General features: G+C 42.0%; 1 protein-coding gene across 2 annotated transcripts in view; it reads right to left on the minus strand.

Moving 5' to 3' along the window:
- SCIN (scinderin) overlaps window positions 1–27723 on the minus strand; it is a 57112-nt gene that overhangs the window by 19749 nt on the left and 9640 nt on the right. For both annotated transcript variants that reach the window (XM_056856999.1, XM_056856998.1), the window contains exons 3-4: window positions 26040–26201; window positions 16539–16688 (exon numbers count right to left, since the gene is read on the minus strand). In XM_056856999.1, the coding sequence (XP_056712977.1) occupies window positions 16539–16688; window positions 26040–26201 (312 nt within the window). The remainder of the gene's footprint in view (window positions 1–16538; window positions 16689–26039; window positions 26202–27723) is intronic.

Consider the following 27723-nt stretch of genomic DNA (forward strand, 5'->3'; position numbering starts at 1 on the left):
GTGGACTAGCCCACTCCTTGTTTCAGCATCCCATCTGCAAGAGGGGGAGAACAACACTGACCAATGTAATTATAATGATTGCAGTTATTATGCATATCCTTGTGGTTCAGATGAAGGGAAAGAATGTATAATGCACCCACAGACAATTTCTTGCCCAAAGGGCCACAAAAAGACCGCTCTACTGCAGGTCTTAAGTGGATGAACACCACAACCACATCCTTACCCGTTTTACACTGTTAACATCTTTGGGCAGCTTTATTTCTGGCAGAAACTCTGCATAGTGCCATCCTTCATCTGATTTCTGTTGTAAAACCTCCGTTTTGAGGAAAGCGAGACACAGCCATTGATTCAAACATCTCTGCCCAGGCACATTTGGCCTGCACAAAGCTACTGAAGCCAAGCTTCAAGAACACAGCAAAATGGGAAATGCTGCCGCATAAATAAAACATCTTTCACTGACTCCACACTGGTCAGAGAAAGGCCTGTTTAATTTAGCTTAATGTCTAACCAGTGAAATGTTTAAGTAAGATAAGTACAATATAATATCATCTGTCCAGAGTAGATATGTATGGAGCAGAGGGTTCCTTGATGACAGTGTCAATATTTGACAAGGAGGAAACTTCTTGAGGCCTGCTGTGCAAAGATAATTGTGGAGAACACCTTAAATGTTTCAAACTGCAGGTACCTGAGCAAATTTTGGTTCAGCACGGCAAGTATATTCTAAGTTCTGTAGAAAGCTGTACCTGGTTAACTTCAAATATGATCTCACTTCTCTGCAAACATCAGTAATTGGCAACAGTTTGTTCTATACACATGACCCCCACCACTCAATGCCACACAGACAGGTTATATAGACAGATTAGTTATAACACCAGGAAAAAACTCCTACCATTATGACATCTAAGCAATGGACCAGCGATACACACTTCCTCTATGGGTGAATCACCTTCAGGTATAAACCTTTTATATATGGAATCAGGGCTGGATTTATGGCCAGGCAATCCAGACACCTGTCAAGTGTCATCTACTCCACAGCTGAAATGAACAGGGCAAACAGTTCATCCTCACTTGTAAAACTGGAAAATTGATTCGCGTGACCAGTGTTGTATTGTTAGCTTTGTTCTTATTCATGGGGAAGTTGACAACATTGGTACCTGTTCAACAGTGTGCATGTGAGTGAGTGACAGTGATAGCATTTGATACCATGAAATAATCAAACAATGAAATTAGTAAGTATCAAACACCACCATGTTAATTTGACAGTGCTACATCATGCACTCAATTCATGCATGAAAATCATGAAAGGGACTACAAGTGCAGTAAAAAAACCCAAGGTATTTGGAAGCTGAACAAATGGAGGGTGTGTGTGTGTCAAAAACAGGCCTCACCTACGGCTCGTTTACATGATCAGCCCTGTAAAGAATACATCCCAAGCACTGCTACTTTGCAATCATTTCCAACTACCTTCCTTCCTAATGCCCACTGTATAGAATTGCCCACAAAAGAAGTGATCTGTTTTTTGCAAAGCATGTAGGGGTTCTTAACATGGACATTTAAATAAGTAGCAGCTACAGGAAAACCCAACCCAGGCACTTCCGGCCATCTCAGATGGTAGAAGTGATCTCCTGGCATTCACAGGATTCCGTCTCGATTGTGAATCAAAAGCTGAACCCTATATTTGCTAGGATGCATACAACCACCATGTGGTGAGCTGACGTGCCAAGAAGTCTGCATGGAAAAATGGCTGTCGTGCACTCATGCACAGACTTTCATTTGGTTTGTTTGCCATGTTTCTAATGCTTAGACACAAGCATCAAATACATTTCAAACGATGACAGGAACAATTAGATTCCAACGCTTTTGTGCAAATACATCTCAGAAAAGTAATCTTTGCGGACAATCTTTTTTCACTCAAAGTACAAACCTCATATCTTACATGAACTGTATTAACTCAGGACACAAAGCCTGGGGAATGGAATGTTATATTCCTGGCTCAACAAGTTGAAGTTGATGGGAAGATAGACAAACAAGATAGGGGGATTCTTACATTGGACCAATTGATAGGTTATGATGATAGGTTTTTGTCATTTTCTCAACTGAGGTCTAGAAATGATTGTCACTTTCTGTAGAATGGCAATATTTACAATTGCAACTTTTGTTACTATCTAAGTGTAGCCCTGTGGCATTGAATGTCTCAGAGTCCCCTTTGCCTCTGGAAACTCTAATTGAATCAAGGCAGAAAAAGAAACATTCAACATTTAGTTTATAAATATCTGAATTTGAATAATGGATATGATATGCACAGTCTCAGGACTGAACGGAATAAGGCGCTAGGTTGATCTATTTTGCCAAAGCAATGGGATAGATGGCCTTACAGTTTGACCTGCTCTCTCCATGGACCTTAAATTGAGACTTATTCAGCAAAATATTATGTTTAGGATCCACTGGACACCCCAGCTACTTTTTACTGAAGGACTGAGTAAAATGTCTAAATGTTGCTGTTGTAACTCATGTATTTATCAGAGTTACAGCACTGCAGAAAGGGAAGTTTAACTGTCTCAGACCATTTCCCTATTAGAAAATGCCCCGTGACCGCTTTAAAGGAATAAAGACAGGTTCTTGTATTATGCCATTGCCAGTCTCCCCATCTCCCACCCCTGCCTTTCTGGAGCTTAAATTAGCCACAAGAGTCATTTTCAATTGGGCAAATGGCACAGGGAGGAAGAAATAACCTCCTCTTCCCCAACCTCTGTAACCCTAGTCTTCATTGGGCTCCCCACACCGGCTTTCTGAGCTACATTACCCTTCAGGGATCCATAAGTGATCCAAGATCACGTGTAGTTTGGCCCTGAACAGGCTATTTTTCTGTTTAAATACAGAACCATTGAGGAAAATATGTTTAAAGGTCAAGATTATCAATACTGACTTCATATAAATAATTCATTTATTTGGCATAGATATGGCACGTATCATATGGTTGCTATGAACTAAGGTTTGATTCTATGACCTTAGGTAGTTCATGAGAGGGAGGGCATCTTGGCCATCTTCTGGGCATGGAGTAGGGGTCATTGGGGGTGTGGGGGGGAGGTAGTTGTGAATTTCCTGCATGGTGCAGGGGGTCGGACTAGATGATCCTGGTGGTCCCTTCCAACTCTATGATTCTATGAACTTGAAACAGGGCCAGGGGTGGCCAGCCATTACAGCAACTCAGACCCAGCCTCAGATGGCAAATGATGCTGTCCCTAGAAGAACTGTCCAGTGTGCCCAGCTGGATAATCTTGTATACTCTTTTTTTTTAATACCATGTAGCTACCTGAGCTCTGCTCGCCCTTCAGATTCTGAATGTGTACTCACTATACACAAGCGAGGACATTTCCTGTTATGAAAATAAACTGCTCTGCCAAGCAATGACCAGTTCTTCCTTCTAGGAAAACCTGGGCCCTTAGTTGTCGCTCAGTGGACAAGGACACATGTACAAAGACACAGGGGCTGGGCACTGGGCAAGGAAGGAAAAGCTTTGTATATCTGTTCCAGCCTATGCAGAAGGAAGGGGCCGCTGGTGGAAATAAGCTCTCACTTCAAAAGTTTTCAAGGCAGACAAAAGAGGCTGGTGTAAACAAGAAAAGTTTATGTAACATTCAAGATAGTTTAATTTGTTAAAATATAAGTGGTGTATTATTTGCATTCTTAAATGCCCTAAAACCTGCATGGCCCAAGCTAGCCCAATCTCCTCAGATCTCAGAAGCTAAGCAGGGTCGGCTTTGGATGGGAGACCACCAAGGAAGTCCAGGGTTGCTACTCAGAGGTAGGCAATGGCTAACCACCTCTGACCGTCTCTTGCCTTGAAAACCCCATGAGGGGTTGCCATAAGTCAGCTGCGAATTGACGGCACTTCCCACCACCGACATTCTTAATACACTGCAGCTGTTCTGATACACAGAGTTAAGCAAAGTTATCCATTAACTAAGCAGTGTACCCTGTAAAATGTCCTAAAATCGTAAAAATATCAAGTTATGCGATTACACATAGTATATTCTACTTAGTCTCTTTGGTTGCCATTAACTTATTTTAGCGGTTAGGTCAACCAATAATGAGTCACTGCTTAAGAAATACGTAAATACCAATGGGAAATTTGATTTAAATAAATACTTTCTTGATTTAAAATAAACACACCGTGACCATGGCCAGGCCATTAATTCCAAGGCAGGTTCTTCTATACCTCATAAACCCAGAACATAATCCATGCAGTACTTTTTATTAGGACCAACTAAATGATACAAAAAGTTCTCAAAAGCTTGCACACCGTTATGTGTCATTTGGTTGCTCCTCTAATGTGGAGTTTTAAAGTGGCTGCCAGGTGTCCAGTTTTGAACCAGACAGTCCAGCATTTTCTAATAAAGGCCTTTTATGCAGGGAAGTTTCCTTGCAGTTTCCCCCGCTAACTGCTTCGGGGCTTCCTTTTGATTATGTATGTCTTTTCCAACCGTCAGAGGTCACCTCACTCTCCCTACGCATCTTGCCCGCATTTTCCAGATTCTGGTTAAAACGGCATCTGGAAAACACAGGCAAAACGCGCCAGGAGAGCAAGCCGACCTCTGACAGTCGGAAAAAGCATGCATAATCAAAAGGAATTCCCAAAGCAGTCGGTGGGGTGACCGCAGGGAAACGTCCCTGCATAAAAGGCCTACGTAAGCCTGAAATACCATGTAGCCAAGCTCTATACACTCTTTCTTTCCACTGTGGCTTGATAAAGCACCAATACCTGGTCCCCTTCTTCTCCATCGCAGCCAGAAAGTTTAAAAAAGAACCGAAACCACCAGTCAGCGGCCATGCAGGATGCTCCTGGAGAAATCCTATTGGCTTGGCTGAAGAAACTTGGGAAGTGGAAGGGGCCAAAGTCAGTTTAAAAGATGCTTATTCCATAGCTTAAAAATAAACGTACAATAGCTAACTAGCTTAGTAATTAGAAAAAACACAGCCTATATTACTAGAAGTATTCAACGTTCATTCTGATGTGTGCATTAGGCGTTGTACGCCACAGTAATAAAGGGCATTTTCTCACACATTTTAAAATGCCTTGTGGAGCATGTCTCCCTTTTTAAAAAAGAGGCATTATTTGTTAAATCTCTCCAAGAGTAGCACACAAGGATAGAGACGTTTCTTGTCTTTCAAGGCAAGAGATGTTCGGAGGTGGTTTGCCATTGCCCGCCTCTGCATGGGCTGAGAGAGTTCTGAGAGAACCGTCACTGGCCCAAGGTCACCCAGCAGGCTTCATGTGGAGGAGGGGGGAATCGAACCCAGTTCTCCAGATTAGAATCCGCCGCTCTTAACCGCTATACCATGCTGGCTCTCATGGGCTGGATACAGCTTGCTTTTTTGCTCAGTCTTGTCCCATTTCCCTCCTTACAACCTTCATCACAATTTGTTCTTGTTAATGCAGGTGCTATGATCCCTAACCCAGACTTTTTGGTGGTCAGAGGGGACCCCCTTCTTTCTTTTTCACCAACTTTATCACTGGAGGAGGAAAAGGAGGAGGAGGAGAGTGGTTTTTATACCCTGTTTTTCTCTATCTTTAAGGAGTCTCAAACTGGCTTACAATCACCTTCCCTTCCTCTCCCCACAACAGACACCTTGTGAGGTAGGTGAGGCTGAGAGAATTTGGAGAGAACTGTGACTAGCCCTAAGTCACCCAGCAGGCTTCATGTGGAAGAGTGGGGAAACAAACCCGGTTCACCAGATAAGAGTAGTCTGCTCTTAACCACTATACCACGCTGGCTCAAGACTGTCTTGAAACTGCTGCTGGCATGGGTAGAGCAGGTCATGAGAATGGAACCTCATTCGCACAAGCACTTCACCACAAAAATTATTCTCATCTTCATGACTGCACTGGTTTCAAAAACTCTCCCAACAGAACACATCTTGCCCATGGGATTTTTGCAAGTTGTTCCTTCTTTGCTAACCATAGGATTGAAACAAATATTTATAGCAAGCACACTGGATACCACAAGACAATAGGTTTCATATTTGGGACTGAATATTGACTCAGCGCAACAAGAAAATGGAAAGGGATCATGGGAGGATTTGTTTAAAGCTCCTTGAAAGTATTTGCATAAAACAGACAAGGAAACTGTGTGTAAAGAAACAGGTATTTACATTAGGGAGAACAGCTGTACATTCTGCAGGGAATCAAGTACAATAAAGACTGTGAATATCCTATGAACACATCCGTGCAGTTGAATGATATAATACTACACAGAAACTGCAGAAACCAAGCTCATCATTTCCAGCGATGCAAATCGGCAAGAATGGCAGGAGGCCTTCACTGTGGTGGCACCTTCACGCATGCAGAACCTTCATCTATTAGACTTTCAATAAGACAGAAGTTGTACCCTTGTGAACCATCTACTGCTGTTTTACTACGTGCAGCCTGTCTGAGCATCTCAGGGTTGTCATGAAGAGAATCACAGAACCATAGAATCACAGAGTTGGAAAGGACCTCCAGGGTCCAACCCCCTGCACAACCCCCTGCACAAAGTCCAACCCCCTGCACAAAGCGGGAAATTCAACTACTTCCCCCCCACACCCCCAGTGACCCCTAATCCATGCCCGGAAGATGGCAAAGATCTCACCCAAATCCTCTTCTTACTATATTCCCCAGAACACACGGCCATTGTCCAAGGGGGTTTGGTGGTCAAAGGGGACTACTCTTTATTGGGTGGGTCCAATCCACTCTGGGCAACTGCAATTTACTGCGCAGGTGATCACAGCAGACCCACTTGTTGCTGTCAACAATTCAGCTGGGTGGAGAGACGGCAAGATAAATAAATAAATGTGGCCGCCAGGATGGGATTTATCTATAAAATGTATTCGCTGTCTCTCCATTAAAAAAAAAAGTGATGGTTCACAGAAGAATAAAAACAGCAATTAAGAACACTTCCCACAGCTACTGGGCCTGTTAGGGAAACCCACATGTAACCCAGGGGACACATGATTTTGCCCTGCAGCTGTTTCAGGCTGGGAAAAGGACTTAGGGGGGAAGGTAGAAGCCCCTTCTCTATAGTTCCAAGCCTGATCAGGCACCATCCATGCAGGAATTGAGGAAAAACCCCAACTCACAGGTGCTTGTGTTACGTCTGAGAGATGGTGGGGACCCAAACCCAGTCTATGTACTCCCTAATACATGAAGAGGATGCAATGGGAATAATACAAAGATATGGTAACTAACACACTTGGAGACTCATCTAAGGAGCCTTTATATAGGAAATCATGTAGCATAGTTGGATACAGGGCTCTTTATCAAAGATTAAAGATGAATACAAGGCTTTTGGTTGGGGCCTGCAAAAAAGTGCATGATCATTCAAAGTGAGGTGGGGGAAGATTCTCTCTGCCTGGCAACTCTCTCAGTTTTTGTTTCCTATATCTGAGGTACAAAAGATGGACCAACAACCTTGTTCACCCTCCACAAGTGAATTCCTGTAGCTGGATAATAGCCTATTGTGAAAAAGAAATCATTTCGATAATTGTAAGGTAGGAGTTTGAAAGTAATTGGTAAGTGTCTAACATTGTGATCCTATGCAGAGTTGCTCTAGTCTAAACCCACTGAAATCAACAGGCTTAGACTAGAGCAGCTCAAGATAGGATTACAGTGTAACGTTCTAACCTTGTGAGTAGTTAGTATTGCCAAGACGACCTCACAGCATGGATGAGTAGGTTTTAACGTGCAAATTTACCGCACTGTAATTTCATGGAAAGCATTCCCCCACCCCCCAAAAAACCTGGTAATTACTCTAGAAAGCAGATTAAACACCTAATACGAGGATGTCTCAGCCTGCCTATGAAATTACAGAGAATCTGCAACCGTTAATTTGAGAGCCTCTCCAGAACTATAAGATTAACGTCATGCTTTGCAATAATTTTCACCGGAGACAATATTCAGCAAGTCACTTAAACTCATGTAGGCCTCTGAAGAAGTGCTGCAGTCTCACACGGCAGGCACCCATCTCAGAAAACAGGAACCTGTATACATCTATGCTCAAAAGAGGTCAAAACAGAAGCCAAATGTCTCCCTGTTGTGATTGAGTACAGTAATACTTGCCAGTTATCTCAGTTTAAAATGAATTTTTCACAGTATCTCTGTCCGGAGACAGTAGCCCCACACACCCTGGACTTGCCTTCTTCTGAGCAGCTTCATGGTGGTGCTGGACTCCTCTGTCACCACCACCAGCTCTGCCTGGCAACTGCTCCTGGCCACCATCAGATAAGCAGGGGCAGGAAGGTGAGGATGCCTCCCTCAGGGGAGGGGCCATGGCTCAGTTTGTAGAGCATCTGCTTGGCATGCAGAAGGTCCCAGGTTCAATCCCCGGCATCTCCACTTAAAGGGATTAGGCAAGTAGGTGATGTGAAAGACCTCTGCTTGAGACCCTGGAGAGCCGCTGCTGGTCTGAGTAGACTACACTGACTTTGATGGACCAAGGGTCTGATTTGGTATAAGGCAGCTTCATGTGTTCATGTGATTCCTTTATAAAACCTGCCTGGAGACAGCCAGGTCTTGTCCTCAAAGCCAGAGGACAGGTGGAAGCTGGGGATAGAGGGAACCAGGGTGAGGGAATACCCCCCTCCTCTCCATTGCTAAGGCACTGCTCACAGGCATTCTGGAAAAGGGCACGCCAGAAAAGGAATCAGCAACAGGAATGGGAATTGGTAGAAATTGGCAGAAATTATACCTCCTATTAGCAGGAACTTTAGTCTGGATCCAACCCTGGATCTTCCGCTAAATGTACTGATGGTGGCAGGAGGACCAGTACTCCCCAATGTGCCTTCAGTATGGTGGTGCAAAGTGCCATCAAGTTGCAGCTGACTTATGGCAACTCCATGGGGTTGTCAAGGCAAGAGATGTTCAGAGGTGGTTTGCCATTGCCTGCCTCTGTGTAGCAGACCTGGACTTCCTTGGTGGTCTCCCATCCAGGGCCAACCCTGCTTAGCTTATGAGATATGACAATAGTGGGTTAGCCTGGGCATCCAGGTCAGGGCCCCTTCAGTATACATACGTAAGAACAGCTGAAAAGGGCTGTGTGAAAGACTGGAGTAGTATTGGGCCAAAATCGCATGGGCCACTTACACATTTTTCTTCCCTTTCCCCCACATTTATTTTGCTCATGTGCAAAACAAAAAGGCAGTTGTGAATGCTCATACGCTGGGTAGATTTTGAATGAAATGATGGCCACGTAGCAAGGTTGATTGACCCTCACCATTCAACTTTCCTGCACTTTATGATTCAATCTTAGATTGCAGTATATTGTCCTGACACAGCAAAACATGGGAGTTGCTAGATTCTGGCTCTGTGTGGATTTTCCTTATTCAAACCATCATGTTAACAAAAAACAATTTTCAGTTTACTTTTCAGAGACACTAAGCAGACACCCTACCATAGATGTAAGCCAAAAAATAAGGATGTGAATGTTTACTTTAGATTAACTCAGTTATTATCATATTGAAAAGACTTGCATGAATTAAACAACAGAAATTAATACCCCTATTGTGCCAGATACTATGTAATCAGAAAGTGTGAGAAGCAGGTCCAGGGGATCTCCAGCATTGTTCAAAGATGGGGTGGATTATTTTCAGCAGCAACTCTGAATACTGAGACTAGCAGCTCCCCTAGAAATTTTAACAGTATTGCACAGCTACTCTCGTCTCTTTCTGACTACTGATTTTGGTTCCCTGCATCAGTGAAGAGTTTTCCCCCCAGACCAGGATTTTTGAAGGGGGGCAATAATCCCAATTTGGAGAAAATCCAAAATGTTCTTGCTAATGTATAGGCACTGAAAACCCTCCTTCTTCGTAACTACAGTGCAGTGTAAAAAATGGTTAGGAACCACATGTGTGCCTTGCAATGTGCATGTCATGCCAAAGCGATAGATTTGTTTGTGTCTCCTAATCAGACTAGGCAACAATCAGTCATTGCAATCCTGCGCTCATTCAGCAATTTCTAATGCTAAAATATAACCCAGCAACTGCATCAGGTTATGATTACAGTGATGTGAAGAAGCCAACAATCTGGCCGGCTCCAGAAGTTCTCACAAGCAATGGCCTCCAAACAAGGTGCAAGGCCTTTTGCACTCGAGTCAGGATTGTTCAATTGTGCACTAACTTTATTATTACTGACATTTTTATCCCGCCCTTCCTCCAAGGAGTTGGGAATGGAGGTACAATGCCTTCCAATTTTATCATGACCAAAAGACTCTAAGGCGAGGTGTCAAACTCATTTGTCATGAGGGCTGGATATGACATAAATGTTACTTGGTCAGGCTGTGCCATGCCTTGCCAGATCGGGAGCAGGAGGGGGTGCTGCCTTGGCTGGAAACCCACAGTGGGCTCACCAGCCCAGATCGGGACTGGGAGGGTGGCTGCCTCAGCTGCCTGGCAGGCTGAATAAGATCTCTCAAGGGGCCGGATCCGGCCTGCCGGCTGTATGTTTGACAGCCCTACTCTAAGGTTAAGCTGAGAGACAGAGATGGGCCCAAGCTCACCCAAAGAGCTCCATGGCAGCATCCATTTGAATCCAAGTCTCCCCAGTTCTGGTCCTACACTCTAGTAGACTTGCCAACTTTTAAACTCGTCCCTCTAGCTGTCCCTTTAATGTCAGTTTGACCTGAGGCAAATACCTGGGGAGGTTATTTACCTCCATGCCATGGAAAGCTTTAACTGCCCACTTCTTCACAGGAAGCTTCTCTTAAAGGGGCAGGACATTTTTCTCCTTGCAGTTGGCAATCATACACTCCACTACACTGGCGTTTGAGCCAAATGGTCTAAGTGTGGCTAGAAGTCAAAAGCAATAGCAAGGGAGGGAGATTATTTATTTAATTAATTCATTTATACCCCACCTTTCTCCCCAAGGCGATAAAGTAAATTTTTATCTCACCCTTCCTCCAAGGAGCACAGTTCTCCTTACTCCATGTTATCCTCCTGGAAGCCTTGTGAAGAAGGTCAAGCTGAGAGAAAATGACTAGCCCAAGATCACCCAGCAATCTCCACTGTCCAGTACAGATGTGAACATGGGTCCCTAAGACCTTAGTCCAATGTTCTAACCACTAGACTTTGCTGCTGCAACTTGAGACAAGAAGAAATTTACTGAGAAAGGCAGCCATGTTGATACTAAGCACTATCCTCCTGAGGTGAAATGGTTCAAAGTGCTACTGTTAGAGAACAACGGGGGGTGGGGGGGTGTAACAAGAGAAGGGTAAGGGTTGTGGACCTCAAGTATGAAAGATCTAAACAAGGCTTAAGAATGTTGAGGTGCTGAAGCAAGGATTCAAAATTGATAATCTGGCAACACTTCCGAGCCTGTTCATGGATCCATTCCTTCTATGCCCTCTGCCTAATTAATCAGACTTTTAATAAAAGCACCTCTTCTAAAAATATAGCAAGATACATTCATTCTTTTCTCAGGGATCCTCAGAGACGTTCATACTTAAGGTCTATAAAAACAGCAAGGTATTACACAGCAGAAATATATGTGACATTTCATATACTTCCTAAAAAATGTTGATGAAGGGCATGTGTTTTGCTTCTTGCAAAAAAAACAAAACACTGCAAATCCATCCCTTGGCTATCTAAGTGCAGGCCTGACTGAAATGATGACATTGTGTGAAGTCCCTTTCTAAAAGATACATTCATTGAAGCCTGACATGAAGCTTTGGGTTAACTCCTCGCCAAGCCATATCAATGGCTTTCATCTTATCAGCAAGTTAATAAGGGTATGTGCTGCCTGACCTTTAGAGCTGGATGGAGGCTATAAGGAAGTTCCTTCTATCTTGGAAAGAATGCCAACATATAGAAAAAACACTGTTGTTCATTTGAAGCGTATGGATCTATTTTCCAAGATTAAATGGGGGCGGGGGAGAATCTATGTTTTTAAATGTAAGACTGTCTACTGCCAAATAGAATCCTGCCTAGGATCATGGGGTAGGAGTGGGGGGTTTACTGCAAGTATTTATTCTGTCCCCCTTTGGGGACATTCTTCCAAAAAATAACTCAAAAGGGGATTAAATTGCAGTGTTATTTTCATAGATTTAAAACCTCTACAACTGTAACCTGGAGTGCATTAATTTGGATAGACTCAAACAAGCAAGAGAAAAGAACTCTGGGGGGTCCCCTAGGTAAATATGGAAGCAATTCTAGTCAGGTCTAGTCAGAGATATGCCCTTTTTTATTCCACGGGGCTTCCTCTCTGAAAAATGTTCTTAGGATTGCAACTGTATGAATCCTCTTTTTCCTTTGACAACACTAGTCATAACAAATTGATACAACATTTGGAAGATTTCACCTCTCTTGCTTCTGTTGCTGTAAAGGGACTGTTCTTGGTGCAGAAAACTCAGTCATAATTTCTCTTAGACGGCCGCTTTCCGTTTCTCTACATATTTAAATATGAAGAAAGGAACAGAACATATTGGCCATTTATGCACGGGAGGTTTTGCCTTGGATTTGCCGCTCAATAGATGCACATTTTTCCCATCCGAATTCTCAAAACTTAAAAATAAGCCCCCATGCAGACTTATGGAGATTCGGATGGGGAAAATGTGCATCTACTGAGCGGCAAATCCAACGCAAAACCTCCCATGCATAAACAGCCATTGGCTGTCTGGATCAGGAAACTAAAAACTGCTACAGCCATTCACATTCATTTCCGTCATTTATGCCCCATCTTTCTCTCCAATGGGGACACAAAGTGGCTTACATCATTCTCCTCCACTTTATATTCACAACAACCCTGTGAGGTTTGCACAAGCTGTTGTGGGCTTGTATGTCTGCATGCAAATGGACGGTGTATGATACAAAAATGCTGAAGAGAAACATCAAGTAGCTTTAAAGATTTTCTTGCCCCAGTGTGTCTGCATATTTCAATTTTATCTGATATGCATGATGTGTGTAGACATCTGTATCATACAAAGATAGCTAATGGCTGCCAGAAGTCAAAATCATCACATCTATCCTTTGATACTGGACAGAACACATTTCCATCAATACAAATGAGAAGTGTATTACAAAAATGAAAAGGATAGGGTGACTCTTCCTGGCAAGCCACTATTAACTCTTGTACCCTGATCATATTGAGTTTACCACAGCAAACCAATTCTGACATATTTAACTTATAACTAAACAAATTAATGAGAAGGCCAGCACTCAACTAGAAAAGCCATAGGGTGCACATGCCAGCTCAACAAGCTATGAGACAGCATGGGGGCGAGGCTCAGTCACCAGGTAACATGACTTTATGAGTATGGGTGGGTATGCGCATGCACACATACATATTAGCAGGAAAGAACTGAGTGGCTGCTAAAAAGTTGTATGCTTTGCCTTCCTTCTACTGCATTATTTTCTACTTTTGTAATCCACTTTGTGCATTAAGGCTGATTCTTTGCCAAAGGCCAGGTTTACCCATTTCTTTCAATGTAGGCCTGGGCTGTGGGAAAAGCCAAAAGCCAAAAAAAGCTGAATAGTTTTTCAGCTATTGACTATTCCTGGGTTTGTTGTTCAGCCAAAAATAAACCCAAAAAAAGCCGAGACGGCTTTTTTGGGTTTATTTTCAGTTCAGTTTTATTGAATGCACACCCCTACTAATAACTGACTCCTTCAAAGGCCTATGGAGAGCCCCCTCAATCAGGGAGGAGTTGATGACTTTCACTAATGGCTCCAATCCCTTTCCCTAGCAAGATCTGAAAAGCTATGATGGGCAATGGGTTCAGAGCACAGGTGGTGGCCTTTGCGTTTCCCAGGACCCTGTTAGCATCCATAGTCAGGGTCAATCCAAAACTAAACGTAACAAAAGGACAAGCCTGCACTTCAGGTACCGGATCTGCCCTCAACTTGGCCTCCAGGTCAGAATGAAGGAGAGAGATTTTGTCCGCAAAAAAAATAGAAGAAACATCACAGCTGGGAGCCAAATTTTCATAGCCTGCAGGGTCAGACTTAGTCATGATCAAGTCATGAACTGCTCTGAACAATTGAACTGGACAAGATTCTGCTGACGCAATAGTGGCAGAGAAGAAAGGGTTCTTTGCTGCCACCACTGCGGCCTCATAGACTTGCAAAGGGGCTTTATGATGTGCTCTGTCTGATTCATCCCACGTCTTCTGCCAGAGTTGCTCTAGTCTCCTTCTAGTCCACTTCATGTCGACCAGCTCCCTGGTAATCCAAGGAGATGGGAGCCTCATACAAGCGTGGAAGACAATGCCAAGGAGCAACTCTGTAGCCCCAGTCAGCCCATCATTCCATGCAGCTACAATGAGAACAGCGGATGCATGGCAGTGTACCGGGAGACGTAATTAACTGAGTATGAGGGCCCAAGTCCATGAAGGGCTTTAAAGGTAGTAACCAGCACTTTATATTGGATCCAGAAGCAAATCAGTAACCAGCGCAGTTGACACAGTACTAGAGTTATATGCAACTCTGCTTAGGATGGCACGGTATGAGAAACTGAAGAAGAAAGAAACCAGCAGTGTCCACAACTGCAAAGGGTCTTTGTTCAGCTAAAATGACATGCACTGCCCAACAACAGCATTCTTCTTTCCTCACAACTCAGGCATCGAAGAATCATGCATGGCTCACATGCCCGAAGACACAACATCTGCAATGCTTCATTGTTTGAGCAATTATTAGCTACAGTTGGCCTGACAAAAACGGAAGTGCAAATGTCAATACCAACGATGCTATCAAGCACACTCCATTAGCATTTTATTAGGTAGCTAATGGGAAGGGAAATCTGCCAAAACCAAAATTAATATTCTAAACTGCTGTAAGCAAGCTCAATTCATTTAGGTATTCAAGTCCTGCTATGCTTCTTTAGTTATTTTCCTGTTTTCCATCATAAACAAAGAAAGCAATTTAAAAGCCTTTCAATTATTAACAACATAACCCACTGGAATTTGTAACAACTTCATTGTAATTTGCCCTGGTAACTAATATTGTGACTTGCATCCAGACATCAACAATTGGTTTTTTTTCCTACAGTAAAAAAAAAAAAAAAAATCACACACACAATTTTAATGACCAACAACCCTGTCCTATTAAATTTCCAAACAACTACTTAGCAGGGTAAATTAGAAATATTCATTTTTGAGGGTCTAAAAATGACTGCAACAGTTCAAAATCATCCACAATTTCTTATCTATTTACAGTTTCGTAGGGATGCCATGATATTTGTCAAGGTTAGTTCTGACGCAAGTGTCTTAGCAAGACTGGAAGTGCTGCCCCACTGTTTGTTGGGTCCAGGGGTACAGCCCAGTAGACAGGAGTATAATAGCACAACACAGGGTCCATCTTGGTGAATCAACAGTACTTCAAACATAAGCACAAGCAAAACTGAAGTAGCCCAAAATTACATATCACCTAGACAAAGAGAACTGTGAAACCCTTGCCAGAGGCTCATGACTTGCTGAGACAACTTTCCACCACCATTAGGGAGAGGTGGAACTGCAAATTTAGAAAACCCTAAAAAGCAGGCCAGAGGAGAGGAGGAAGAAAAGCAGGACCCATGGTTTTCCACTGTTATAATCCCAGTTGGTGTTATAACCCCAGCATGCCTTAGGGGTCCTGTTGGGTCTGATACCCTGAGAACTCCCACTGTTGTTATCTGGGGAAGTTACTGTTTGTATGGAACTGAAATGAAAGAAAGCAGGAATATTGACATGCATACTATGTCTCTGGCTGTTTGATTTATGGATCTCCATCAATCTGATGCACCTTTGCCCGCTCTGGATGTCTCTAAGATGAAACAAATCACCTTCATTGACTCAACTGTCACACTACTTGGCAGGCAGTTGATGGTTTATGGCTCCAACAACTATGCCTCCCTGAAGCAACACCCTCTGCATTACCATCCTCCAACTATGTGTGCCAAGCCAGCCTCTCTTCCTGCCTCATTCCTTAGCTGATAAACTGCAGGATCACTAAGATGTTCCCAAGCCCTTCAACCTGTGCATATGCACCACTCTATGGAAACCCCAACCATACCCCTGGCAAGATATCTTGAGTGCCATGCCATGGCATTTCTATAAATGACACTTCTGCCTAAAGGAACAGGAGCAGCACATAAAAGAGTCTCTGCTATCATCTCATAACAAGAAATAAAAACTGTGGTGACACAGGAATGCTATAATCTGCAGCAAATCAGCCAACGCCTGCACCACACACCTGTTTTTTTCCACTTTCACAGTCATGGGTTTCCCCCGTATAATCCTTGGATTGTTGTTGGGTGCGAGTGCTGAGAACTGTCGGTTATGGATCCCTACCGCACTCTCAGGTTGACAGTTCCCTGGGAAAAGAGACTGTATGATAGTAGTGGAGACATGCCCCAAGAACCTGATGTACTGCTCCCATTTGCCAACACTTTCTGCTCCAATATTTCTTCACCTATGAAACTGACAGGCCCTGTCCTGTCTTCTTTCCATGAGCTCCGTAGCCAAAGCATGAGGTGGTATGTCTGCCAAACTACCAAGTGCAGCTGACGGCTGCTTAAATGGTAAGTAAATACACAATACCTTAATGAGCTCTTTCGGCTCGCTTCCTTCATCCACAACAATCAGCTGGGCTCTTCCATTCCGTTCATTGTCCCGAATGCCCATGGCCACCTGCGTCGCTTTCAGGCGCTCATATTTATTGCATGTGGAGCCACACCACTGGTAGATCTCCTGGAACAAAATACAGATCTCTTCAGTCAGTAGAATTAATACAGGACAGTTTTACTGAACGTGAGTAACATCCCAGAGTATAACCTCATATGGACTGGAAACAGTTTTCAGATTAATGCATAGCAAATTCTTGTGTCTTAGCTGAAGCAGAAGTTAATAAAAGAAACAGATTTTCCTCCATTCTTTTCCTGTATAAAAACAACTTCCACAAAACAAGCTACTCAAAAATGTCGCTGGTCTCCAAAGGAGTTTTTTAATTTTACTTTCGTAGGGATTAGTAAAAGCAATCTCTCTGATTTCAGAACTGGAGCCAAGCATCCTCCCAACTCAATCATGTTTTATGCATAGTAATGCATACAGTAAATACAGTGACTTTTTATAAACCTGCAAGGCATACCTTGAATGCAAAAGCTTCTCCATTTATTCCAATGGATGGAGGAGTGTTGAACATAATTTACTTTTGTATGTGGATTTGCTCGGTTTATTGGAATAACTGGAGAATCCCATGCCCAAAGTCTCTGGGATTATGTTGAATGCCTCCTCCTACTTTCGCCCTTCTAATCGTTCCACCCATCATTGAATTAGCTGATCAAAAAAGTATTGAGTGACAAAAATGTTGAGCAACAATTAGGCTGCGATCCTAAAAGTAAGCTCTATAGAATAAAATGTGATTTCTCAGTAGATCTGTTTAAGATTGCTCCATTAAAGTTGTGGTATATGAACACTTAAAGAGAATTCATGGCAAATAGCAGCCATGAGGATGACAAAAAAAACTCTGGACTGGATCCAAAAATTCCTTTCCATTAAGTGAGAGCCTTCATCTAACTGAAGCAGAATTCCTCCCTTGAGTATGCTCTTCCCTACGTCAGCAGGAGGCTTTTTCCAGCAGAGATTCTCATTTAGGAGATTAGAATCTTTGGATCCAACCCATTGTTTTGCAAAACTGTTTCAATCTAGGAAAATCATAAACCTCAGTTAAGCTTTGCAACCTGGAAAAAAACATGGATTCTCCGTTTGTGTATAAGGAGTAAAGTTCACCAGTTCTTCACTGGATCCAAAGAATCACGAATGGTGTTCCATGCACTTTTCTTTTCATTGCAGCCCCATGCACGCCGCCCAAGTAGCTCCTAGGCATCAGGAAAACCTCTGGTGGGGGCTGCACCAAAGTAGGAATCAGCAAAGATCAATAAGATCCATCCCAGTGCCTGAGCAAAAGTGCACTGAGCACTTGGGATCTAAGCCATCAGTCATCACTGGCTGCTCTTATACAAAACATTTCATACATCAGCATGTGCATAAGGAGAAAAATAAAAATCTATGAAACAGTACCTAAATAAATTCATTCTAGTCTACTGCTCTCAATCACTGTGCCAGTCAGCTGAACCTGACTTGCAAATGCCTGCTGTGGAGGTACAGGCAGGCCACAGCCAACAACAAGGTAACACATAATTTATCCCTTTGCCTAATATCACAGAAACGGCACTGTCTTATGCTTTAAATCCATGGGATTTGATAATGAATTGGTCAATAATTAATTGCCTTTTCAGAAGAGAAGTGAACTGGAGAAATCTGGTCAGATTTCTTAGAGATCTTTGACTAAATGTCAGCTGGCATTTGCTACTTTCCCTCTACCACCACATTGTGATTCCTATGCCTTAGTACTTTTCATTAAAAATAAAAATAAAAAAGTCTCTTCTTTTGCCCAGAATGCATATCAAGATAACCAATAACAATGAAAAGCATAATTAATAAACCAGCATTCTTCATTCTGGAGAGATTGCAGGAAATGTGTAATAATAACAATAATGTGAGTTGTTTTAAATCTCATTATTCTTGTGGCATGCCTCATTTTGGAATATTTTAGATTTTAGGTATGAGCAAACTAAGTACCTACTCACAAACTAGGGAAATTCTAACTCTAGGCCATTCTTGCTGTTAGTAAAGAATCCCAGGTTCAGTTGGGGCCAGGACAGGTTTTACTAGGTTATGGTTTACTATTTATAAATATAATAAAAATATATTCTAGTTTAACCAGTTCAGGCACTCAAAATAGCTCAGCATTACAATCCTTCCTCTTCAAGAAGTCATTTATTAATTAAAACAGCTCTCTGCACAATGAAAACTTTGTCTTCAGCCAGTACCCTCTCCTGCCTAAACAAAAATCAAAAATTGCCAACTCACTTTCCATAATTTTTTTCTGGCGTAAAAAAGGATGGTGGGGAGAATAAGATGAAGATTAAAAACAAGTGATTATCCATCTTTTCATGAACTAAGCATCTGGGTATAAAGGGCTTTGTTCTCAACTGGAATCCTCAAAGGTTGAGCTGGAAACTTTAAAATCTATGACCAAATAATTATATTTACTTTACAGTGTACACATTCCAGGCCCGGTGTTTTTAACACATTTATTGTGTACACTGTATAATAAATATAATTCTTTTGTCATAGATTTTACAGTTTCCAGCTCAACCTTTGAGGCTCCCTATAATTTTCTGGTTGAGTTCTTTTCCCCTTTTTTGTTGTCTCTCTGTTCTCGGCCTACACATTTCTCCATTCATGTGATCTATGGGGCTCTCCCAAGTAAGTCGAACCTCCAAGCCTAGGCTTGTTGGGACCACAACCAGTCAACTACACGAATCCCTCCAAATAACCTTGCTTGGAAGCTAGAGCCATCATACCAGAATAAACTATGGCTATTCTGATAAAGCATCTCATGAAATTAAGTAATGGAAGAGCTATAACAGAAGAGTCTGGAGGGACAGAGGGCTGAAGGAAGCACAATTCCTGTCCTCCTTGCCAGATGCCAGGCTTCAGAGCAACTAATGCATTTTAAGCACACATTCCTAAAGGTACACATGGTGCCTCCTGTTTGGAACTGAAGAGACCATGAAAGAAGAACCCACAACAATATTTAGACTCATAAAGCATCAATATCAGTTTGAGTTTTGGTTTCAATTCCAACAAATAAGGGACACAAAAGGAATTAATGGGGGAAAGGAAATTGCAGCCCCTTAATTCCTTTCCTCCAGATCTGCACAGGGCGGGAATATTCAGGATTAGACATTTAATGGGGTCACCAGAATTACAGGATATGTGCATATAGACAGGACAGCTATTAATGTGCCTAATGTGGTCCAATCTATTACCCAAACACAATTCTTGTAGTTTTTCAATGCTACAACTTAAGAATCTCACATTCTAAACTTTCAGAGAGGCAGTTTGTTATGATGTCCCAAGGAGGAACTTTCACAGTTTCTGTGTTGCCTACAAAGCAAGTTTCTGTATGTAAACACTGTTAAACACTCCGGTCCAGGAATTACAACAAACTGTGGTTAGATCTAATACTTCTTAAACCACAAAGTTTTCAATGTCAGTTGTAGATGTGGGAGGAGGGGAGAAGCACACGAAACTGAAAATAACCCAAGCTCGTTCTGCTATGCAACATCTGAATACAGAGTTGTTCTTTCTCAAACTTCAACAACAATACAGAAAGATGTCTTCATTTTATAGCATTGTTATAGCCATTATGAGTATAAAAGTATCCAAGTGTATGTGCCACATCTGTATAAGGTCAAAAGGTTACAATTTCCTGGCTCACCTGCATACAGAAGCATTACAAATTCACAGCTTTTTCTTCCCCTTCCCAACACTATCATTTCTTCTTCTTTTCTTCCTGGCAGCCTGCATATCCTCTCCCCTTTCCCTTATTATTTCTTTCCTTCCTACCTACCCACCAGCCAACTTTTCCTTTATCTGCCCCCACCCTTCACCTTTATTTATTTACTTTTCTAAAAACCTAGGGTGTCCCCCAAGTTTTCAGAAACATCTGTTTAGGGCAAGGGTGGTTTTAAGATATCCACAGAAGGGGGCCACAGAACACTGGCTAGGCATGCAAACACTAGCCAGGTGGGAATTCCAAGCTATGGCACCAGCAATTGCAAACCACTTAACTGCTAAAATATGACTTAAAATGCAATCCTGAACAACGTTACACCATTCTTAAACCCACTGACTACAATGGACATCGAAGGTTATAACTTTGCTTAGGAGGGCGCTGTTAGAAGACTTAATGTTTTGCCTAGGTAGTACCGTAGGGGCAGACGCTGCCACTATCTAGAGACTTGCATGGCAAACCCTACATTCCAAGGGTCTTTGTTCTCCTCTATCAACAGCTCCTTGATTCATGAGCCAATATTGCTGAAAAAAGACAGTTTCAAAGCAAACTTGAAATAGCTTGTGGGGCAGGGAATGAGGTAGGGGGGCGGGTAGTACTTTTGAAAACGAAAAAGCTCTTACAGGGATGTGCAAAGGACTTCTCTCTCTTAGTGATGGGATTTGTTAACAGCAAGGCCTAGTTCTCCCCTGGTTGCTAGCCCATGGGAACTTTATTGTTCAAGACAACACCAGTCTATGTCAATACATATCGGAGCTAAACTTAGTATATCCGTGTTCATCAGAAAATCATAAAACCTGCCTCAGTCCAACAGAGTTCTGCTTAATGACTATGGGATCCCTCTCAGATCTGCAGATTTGCTGGTGTTAAATTCCACTGCCAGGTGTTACTAGCTGGTTATTTCTGTGTTCCCAGACAGCATCAGTACAGAAACATATAACACTTCAACTTCAAAATACTAAAGCACAAAAGGGACACTGATGGCTCTTTCACTTTTGCTTGTACAAAGTAAGATTTACTTGAAGCAGAACACCTTCAAGTTCTTTTTTTAAATATCAAAAGTATGAAAACCTAGGTACATGTGTAAGAAAACAGCTGGTTTACCAGTTTCCATTAATAGCTTCTATTTTCCAACACACACAACTCTGAAGAACATTCTGTCCAAGATGAAATTTTCCATGGGTTTCATGTGTTATTGAGACAACTATTCCATGAAGGCCTGGACCCAAAAAAAAAAAAATCTACGATCTATAAATGGCCCATGTTTTCTTGGGAAGTTCCTTTTTATTATTATTCATTATTGGAAATAATTCATACTTTCAAAGTAACCAGAGCACATTGTTGGGAAAGAAGGAGGCTTCCTAATTCAGAATAGGTGAGAGGAAGGCAATGTCCCCATGAGCTATACCACTGCAATAAGACCAGCAGCAAAGTTTCACCTCCTTCTCCCCATTCGCTCTTACTATTATACTAGTAGTGGCAGCTGGCACCTCTTGGCTCTTCTCATGGTCCAGCTGGTTTACATGCTACTCAGAAGAAGATGATGTGGTTTTTATACCCCACAAGGGAAGAAGGAATCCCCTTTGATCACCAAAAAGGCTACTCTGGGGATCATAGGGCCTGCATGAACAAAAGCCATGTGGGATGGGTACTGTAGTAAGGAGAGGAATTGGGTGAGGTAAAAAGAAAAATTTAGCAATCTACTTTGAAGTACTTTCTTTTTAATTTCATTATTAAACGATTTCTAAAATGGTAGAATTTTGAAACTAGCGGAACAGAGAACTGTTCAGAAAATGTTTCATATTTGGGGCTGCCAAATCCAGGCTGAGAAATTCCTGGAGATTTGCAGATGGTGCCTGTGAAGTTGGGAAGTTGAGGAACAATTTCACCTAGAATCTATGGTATGTCATACAGTCTGCTCTCCCAAGCTGCCATTTCTCCAGGGGAACTGTTCTCTATAGTCTGAAGATCAGTTGTAATTCCAGGAGAACTCCAGAACCCTAGGTTGGCAGTCATATTCATATACAGAAACCTTACCTAACATTGTCAAAAATTATAAGTTCAATACAATTTTTGAAAAAATAATTAGATTGTTTCACAATAACAATTAATTGCTTTGTTCTTGTAATTAGCATGAGTATGATGATCAAAGTATCTTTTGTTGTGCTAATAAAATTTCTTTAACAGTATTTGACCTATCAAATAAACTCTTATTTGACCAGTCAAATGGCCAACTGATTGCTTCCACACTACAACCATTCTCTGCAAACCAGTTGATAATGTTCCACCATTAGAGGCATAGAGAATTACAATGGAGAATCTGTAAATTGGTAGATGGAAATGATATACCTCCTGGATAGTGATATGATATGGAAATGATATACCTCCATGGAAATGATATACCTCCTGGATATTGCCACAGTTCTTATCATGATGCTGCCTTCTTGTACTGTTCACCAACATCATCCAAAGTACACTTCCTCCACTATTGCACTGTTCCTTTCTCACATGACATCACTACTCATCCCCACACTGCTGTATGTGTGTTTGTGTGTGCCCTCAAGTCACAGCTGACTTATGGCAACCCCGTAGGGTTTTCAAAGCAAGAGACGTTCAGAGGTGGTTTGCCATTGCCTGCCTCCACATGGACTGAGAGTGTTCTTAGAGAACTGTGACTGGCACAAGGTCACTCAGCAGGCTTCAGGTGGAGGAGTGGGGAATCAAACCCAGTTCTCCAGATTAGAGTCTGCCACTCTTAACCACTATGCCACGCTGGCTCTCCCCACACTGCTACTAAGCAGCAAATTCACCAACCCTGCAGCCAATCCCCAAGGAACAACTTGTACAATGGCCCCATAAGGCTGCTACCTCTTAGCTACCTCTTTTTAGCTACCTCTTACTCAAAAGGCCAAATTCTGCCTTTCTAATTCAAATCTTCCCCTTGGAAATAGTGCTGAGAAATAACTCTAATTACTGATGGCATTATAATGCCAACGGAAGAAAGGCAACCATGACAGCTGTTGAGACACTGCTTGGAGGTAACAGGAAGCTTCAATAAACAGAAAGGCTCTACTTCAATATCAGCAGAAATACCATTCAAATCTGAGTTTCTATTCCACAGCGATTGGGGGGGGACAGAAGAAATCGGTTCATGGAAAAAATGGGAGAATTGAAGATTGTTACTGACAGCATTTAGAACTACTGCTTTAGCTGGGTATGCAAACCATAGCAATTGTAGCACAACTGACTGGTGCGGCATCAACCCCTCTTGTACACAGGAATCTCCAGTTCAGGGTATGGCTAGGGTTCATTGATACACCATCTGCTTTACTTGCCCAAGTTCCCAAGTTCAGTCCCCAGCATTTCCAGTTAGAAGGATCGGATAGAAAGTGATGTGAAGCTCTAACATATTGCATATTTGTAAGCATTTCATACACATTATCTCAACAGTCAACTCTATATACTAGGACAGTGTTACTAACTACCATAAGGCTTTTTTTCTGTACTAGTGACTTGTTTATGGAACTTCCGTTCTGCTGGAATTTGTCTGGCATCTATTCCTCAGTGGTTTAGGAACCAGAAGAAGACATTGCTGTTCTCCTGGGCCTTTGGTGATTGCTAGCACCTTTTTAGAGATTTAATAGTACCTTCGTTTGCTTTTATTTTCCCCCCTTTTAACTTTGCTCTGTTTGCTGCCATTAATGTTCTAATTCTTTTAAGCTGCTATGTGGCTGTTGATCTTTTAATATTTTAGACAGTTATTTGCTGCCCAGTTTTTCTGCCATATGTTCTGTTGATGAATTGGTGTTGAGTTTTATGTACTTTAGTATATTGTGTTTACTCTTTGCTAAACATCTTGAGAACTTTGGAGAGGAGGCAATATTTAAATATTTTAAACAACTAAACATTACAAATGGGGGTTCTTTGTATGAGAACTAGAAACTTGCTAAAAACCACAGTTTAGACCTGGGACTGCCATCTCATCCCCCATACTCCTAACTGGTTCATTACACTAGATTTACCTTTAGATTTCTACTTCCAAGTGTTCAAACTCAACAGTTAAGATTAATAAAACATAAAAGTGATAGCTGAGATTCCCATATACATGACACGTAATTCCTGTCTATGTCAGATTTAGAACCATAGCACATAATACTTTTTTCCCTATGCACAAGTGAATTTTTGCATTTTAAAAACTTGTAAACATGCAGGGTGGTACAAATGACATATTTTGGCTGTTTACACACATCAGACTGCTGGGTTCCCATCTGTGTATCGAAAGTAGCCAAACAGATATTTACTCTGCCCATAAATATGTAACGGAACATTATACTTCCCTTCCTCCCAAAAATGGAAATTACTTTTCTTGTTGGCAGAAGCAACATATGCAGAACCTCTTAAAAGTTGTGTCGCTGTTTATGTATTAAAAATAAAGCCCATAACATGTTTTCATGCATCCCTAAAATTTATGCCAAATGAGAAAATCCATACTCCTCATTCTTGCAATTCTTACTTCTGTGTCTACAAGAGAGTTTAATCTCCACATTTTCCAGTTTGCCTATGACTGTCTCAACAGTATGCCTCGCTTGGGTACTTATGATTCACTCTTGCCCTGCTTCTTGTGGGTGGTTGTGGATATAGCATCATCATGCTTTTGTAATCCCAGTTCCCTTTGGCACTGAACTAAGGCATCATGAGGTTTTCATAATCTGAAGTCTCAAGCATTCAGCCCAGGCCCCATGATAACAGATGATAATGAATAGGGCAGGTCTAAGCAGAACCCCTTTCAATGTGGTAACTAATTTGGTAATCCCTTGAGGGAATTGAGGATACAGAGGAATAGAGGAAGTAACAAACCCAAACAGAGGAAGGTGCAAGCCCAATTCTAATTTTATGAAAGTTTCCCTTCCTAAATTCTTTTTATATAATGGTATCATTTCTGCTGTCTTGCCAGCAAAAAAAAAAAAAATCAACATTCAGATGTAACTATTATCCCTTTTGGGTACCATTAAACAAAACTAGCAGATGTTACATCCATTTAAGGAACCGAGAGTTCTAAGAAAGAGAAACTTGCTGAATGCTCTTCTTACTCAATGGTTGAGTGGTTACAGCAAAATGGCCAGCACCAAGCCACCAATGCTTGTGTCACCCTACAAGTCCTTTTCAATCATTACATTTGACCATGCGTATGGGACAAACACATTACACGTGATCCTTACAATATGTGTGATCCCCGTTTCTTCTAAAAATGGCCACATGTGTACATTCCAGGGTTTCAAAGTTTAAAAATGCACACATGGCCCCTTTCAAAAGACACGGTGATCACATATATAAGGAGGATCATATGTAGTGCTTCTGTCCAGGGTGCACAGTCACCCATGATTCATCCGGGGTCTGATGCACATGTACTGAGGCGGAAAATCTACACTCTGTCCCTCTCAGAAGAAATGGCGATTGTGAGTTTTTCCATATGAGAAGCCATATGCATTTTTCCATATGAGAAGCCACAGCACCAGCTATGCAACTCAAAAAGGGCTATAGTCTGGACTCAAAGAGTTAGCATGAGAAAGGAGGGCAAATGTGTAGAATATCCAGCTTAGGGTGTTCAACATCAATTTTGTGGATATTTGGGAGCTATCTGGTTTGTTTTGGCAAAACTTAATCCTGTGACAACTTACTGTTCCAAGGTCAACAATGAAGCAGTCTCCTTTGTTGAAGCTCTCCCAGCTGAGAGGGACTTCGGTGGCCCTCACCACTCTCCGGCCCTTTATGTGCAGAAGTCTTCGTGCGCTTAGGTCATTTGTGATTACATGTTTAAAGCCAGAGGCAACACCACCTACCTAAATGAAATTTTTAAAAAAATGTTAGTTGACCGAAGGATTTGATTCTGTCTTGTCAAACCTCTGAGGATCCAGACCTCATTGGTTGTAATCCTATAGTTTCCAAGATAATGAGAATGCAGGAGCTGAGACAAGGGGAACCGGAAGGAGAGGACTGGTCAAAAGAGGGGTATGTTACCTCTCCCATGCCTGCAGATTCTCATCTGTAAGAGTTCTCTACCCCAGCTGTCTCCCACCCACCCCAATCCACACTCATTTCTAGTTTTGAAGCCCAGCTAGGGAGAAAAGGAAAAACTGCTCGGTAAGCATCATCAGGGGACAATCAGGAGCTACAGAAGTCTTAATTACCAAGTTCCACCTGGCAATTCTTCCCTGTAACTCATCAGGCCATAAATTACTGTTATGAAGGAAATGAAGAGTTTGCAGATAAAGCCCTGTTATTGCCTATAAGTTGTTATCATCATCATCAAAATTTATATCCTGCTTTTCTGCTCTTACAAGGGCCGCCAAGGCAGCTAACAATTTAAAACTTACACGATAAAATTACATTATAAAACCATTATAATACAAAACATATAAAACCATACAGAATTAAAAAAACTTTTAAAAGAGTTAAAATAAATACAAAATATTAAAACATTTGTTAGGAAGGAGGGGTCATTGAGGGAATGCAAAACAAAACAGTCTTCACCCACTGGAAGATGGCAACAGAAGGGGACTGACGAATTTCCCTGGGGAGAGAGTTCCAGAGCTTTGGTGCCATGACCGAGAAGGCCCTCTCCTGGCTTGCCACCTACCTAATCTCAGAAGCTGAGGACACCCAAAGCAGGGCCTCCAAAGATGATCATAATGGTCGGGCAGGTTCATAAGATATTAGGCGTTCCTTTCCTTTCATCCCTTAGAAGCTCCTTGATCAATTGATCTTGAGCAGCATATATCTAGTGTTGGAGGGATATAAGGACTAAAACAAATCTTGCCACTGACAATGTAGCCTTGGGATCCCTATTGCTTAGTAAAAAAGGCATTATGTCAGTCACAGAGGCATTGGATTTGTATGTTAAAAGGGGGGAAATATAGTGCAATCGAAGTTCCTTGTAAAAGCGGCATTCCAAACAGGCATGAGCTAATGAGTCAATAGAGCCAGAAGAGCAAGGGCAGATCCTGTCTGAGTATGGTATATTCAGAATTCTGCCCTGCATTACCATAGAAGGGTTTGCATTCAATCTAGCCAAGCAAAAAGCTCTACAAAGACGAGTTGTCAGATAATATGTATAGGCAGGCAGACCACGTGGAGGGGGTATTCAGAAGAACTGGGATGAATATTAGGCGTTCCTTCAGGTATGTTGGTCCCAAACCATATAGGGCTTTAGAGGTCAAAACCAGAACCTTAAACTGTGCTGAGAAACAAATCGGAAGCCAGTATAGGTGGGCCAAGACTGGAGTGATGTGGTCCCTACGACCCACTCCAGTCAACATCTTGGCTGCAGTGTTCTGTATCATTTGAAGCTTCTGAACATTTTAA

The sequence above is a fragment of the Euleptes europaea genome, chromosome 11 (genome assembly GCF_029931775.1).
Source record: "Euleptes europaea isolate rEulEur1 chromosome 11, rEulEur1.hap1, whole genome shotgun sequence".
Classification (NCBI taxonomy): domain Eukaryota; kingdom Metazoa; phylum Chordata; class Lepidosauria; order Squamata; family Sphaerodactylidae; genus Euleptes; species Euleptes europaea.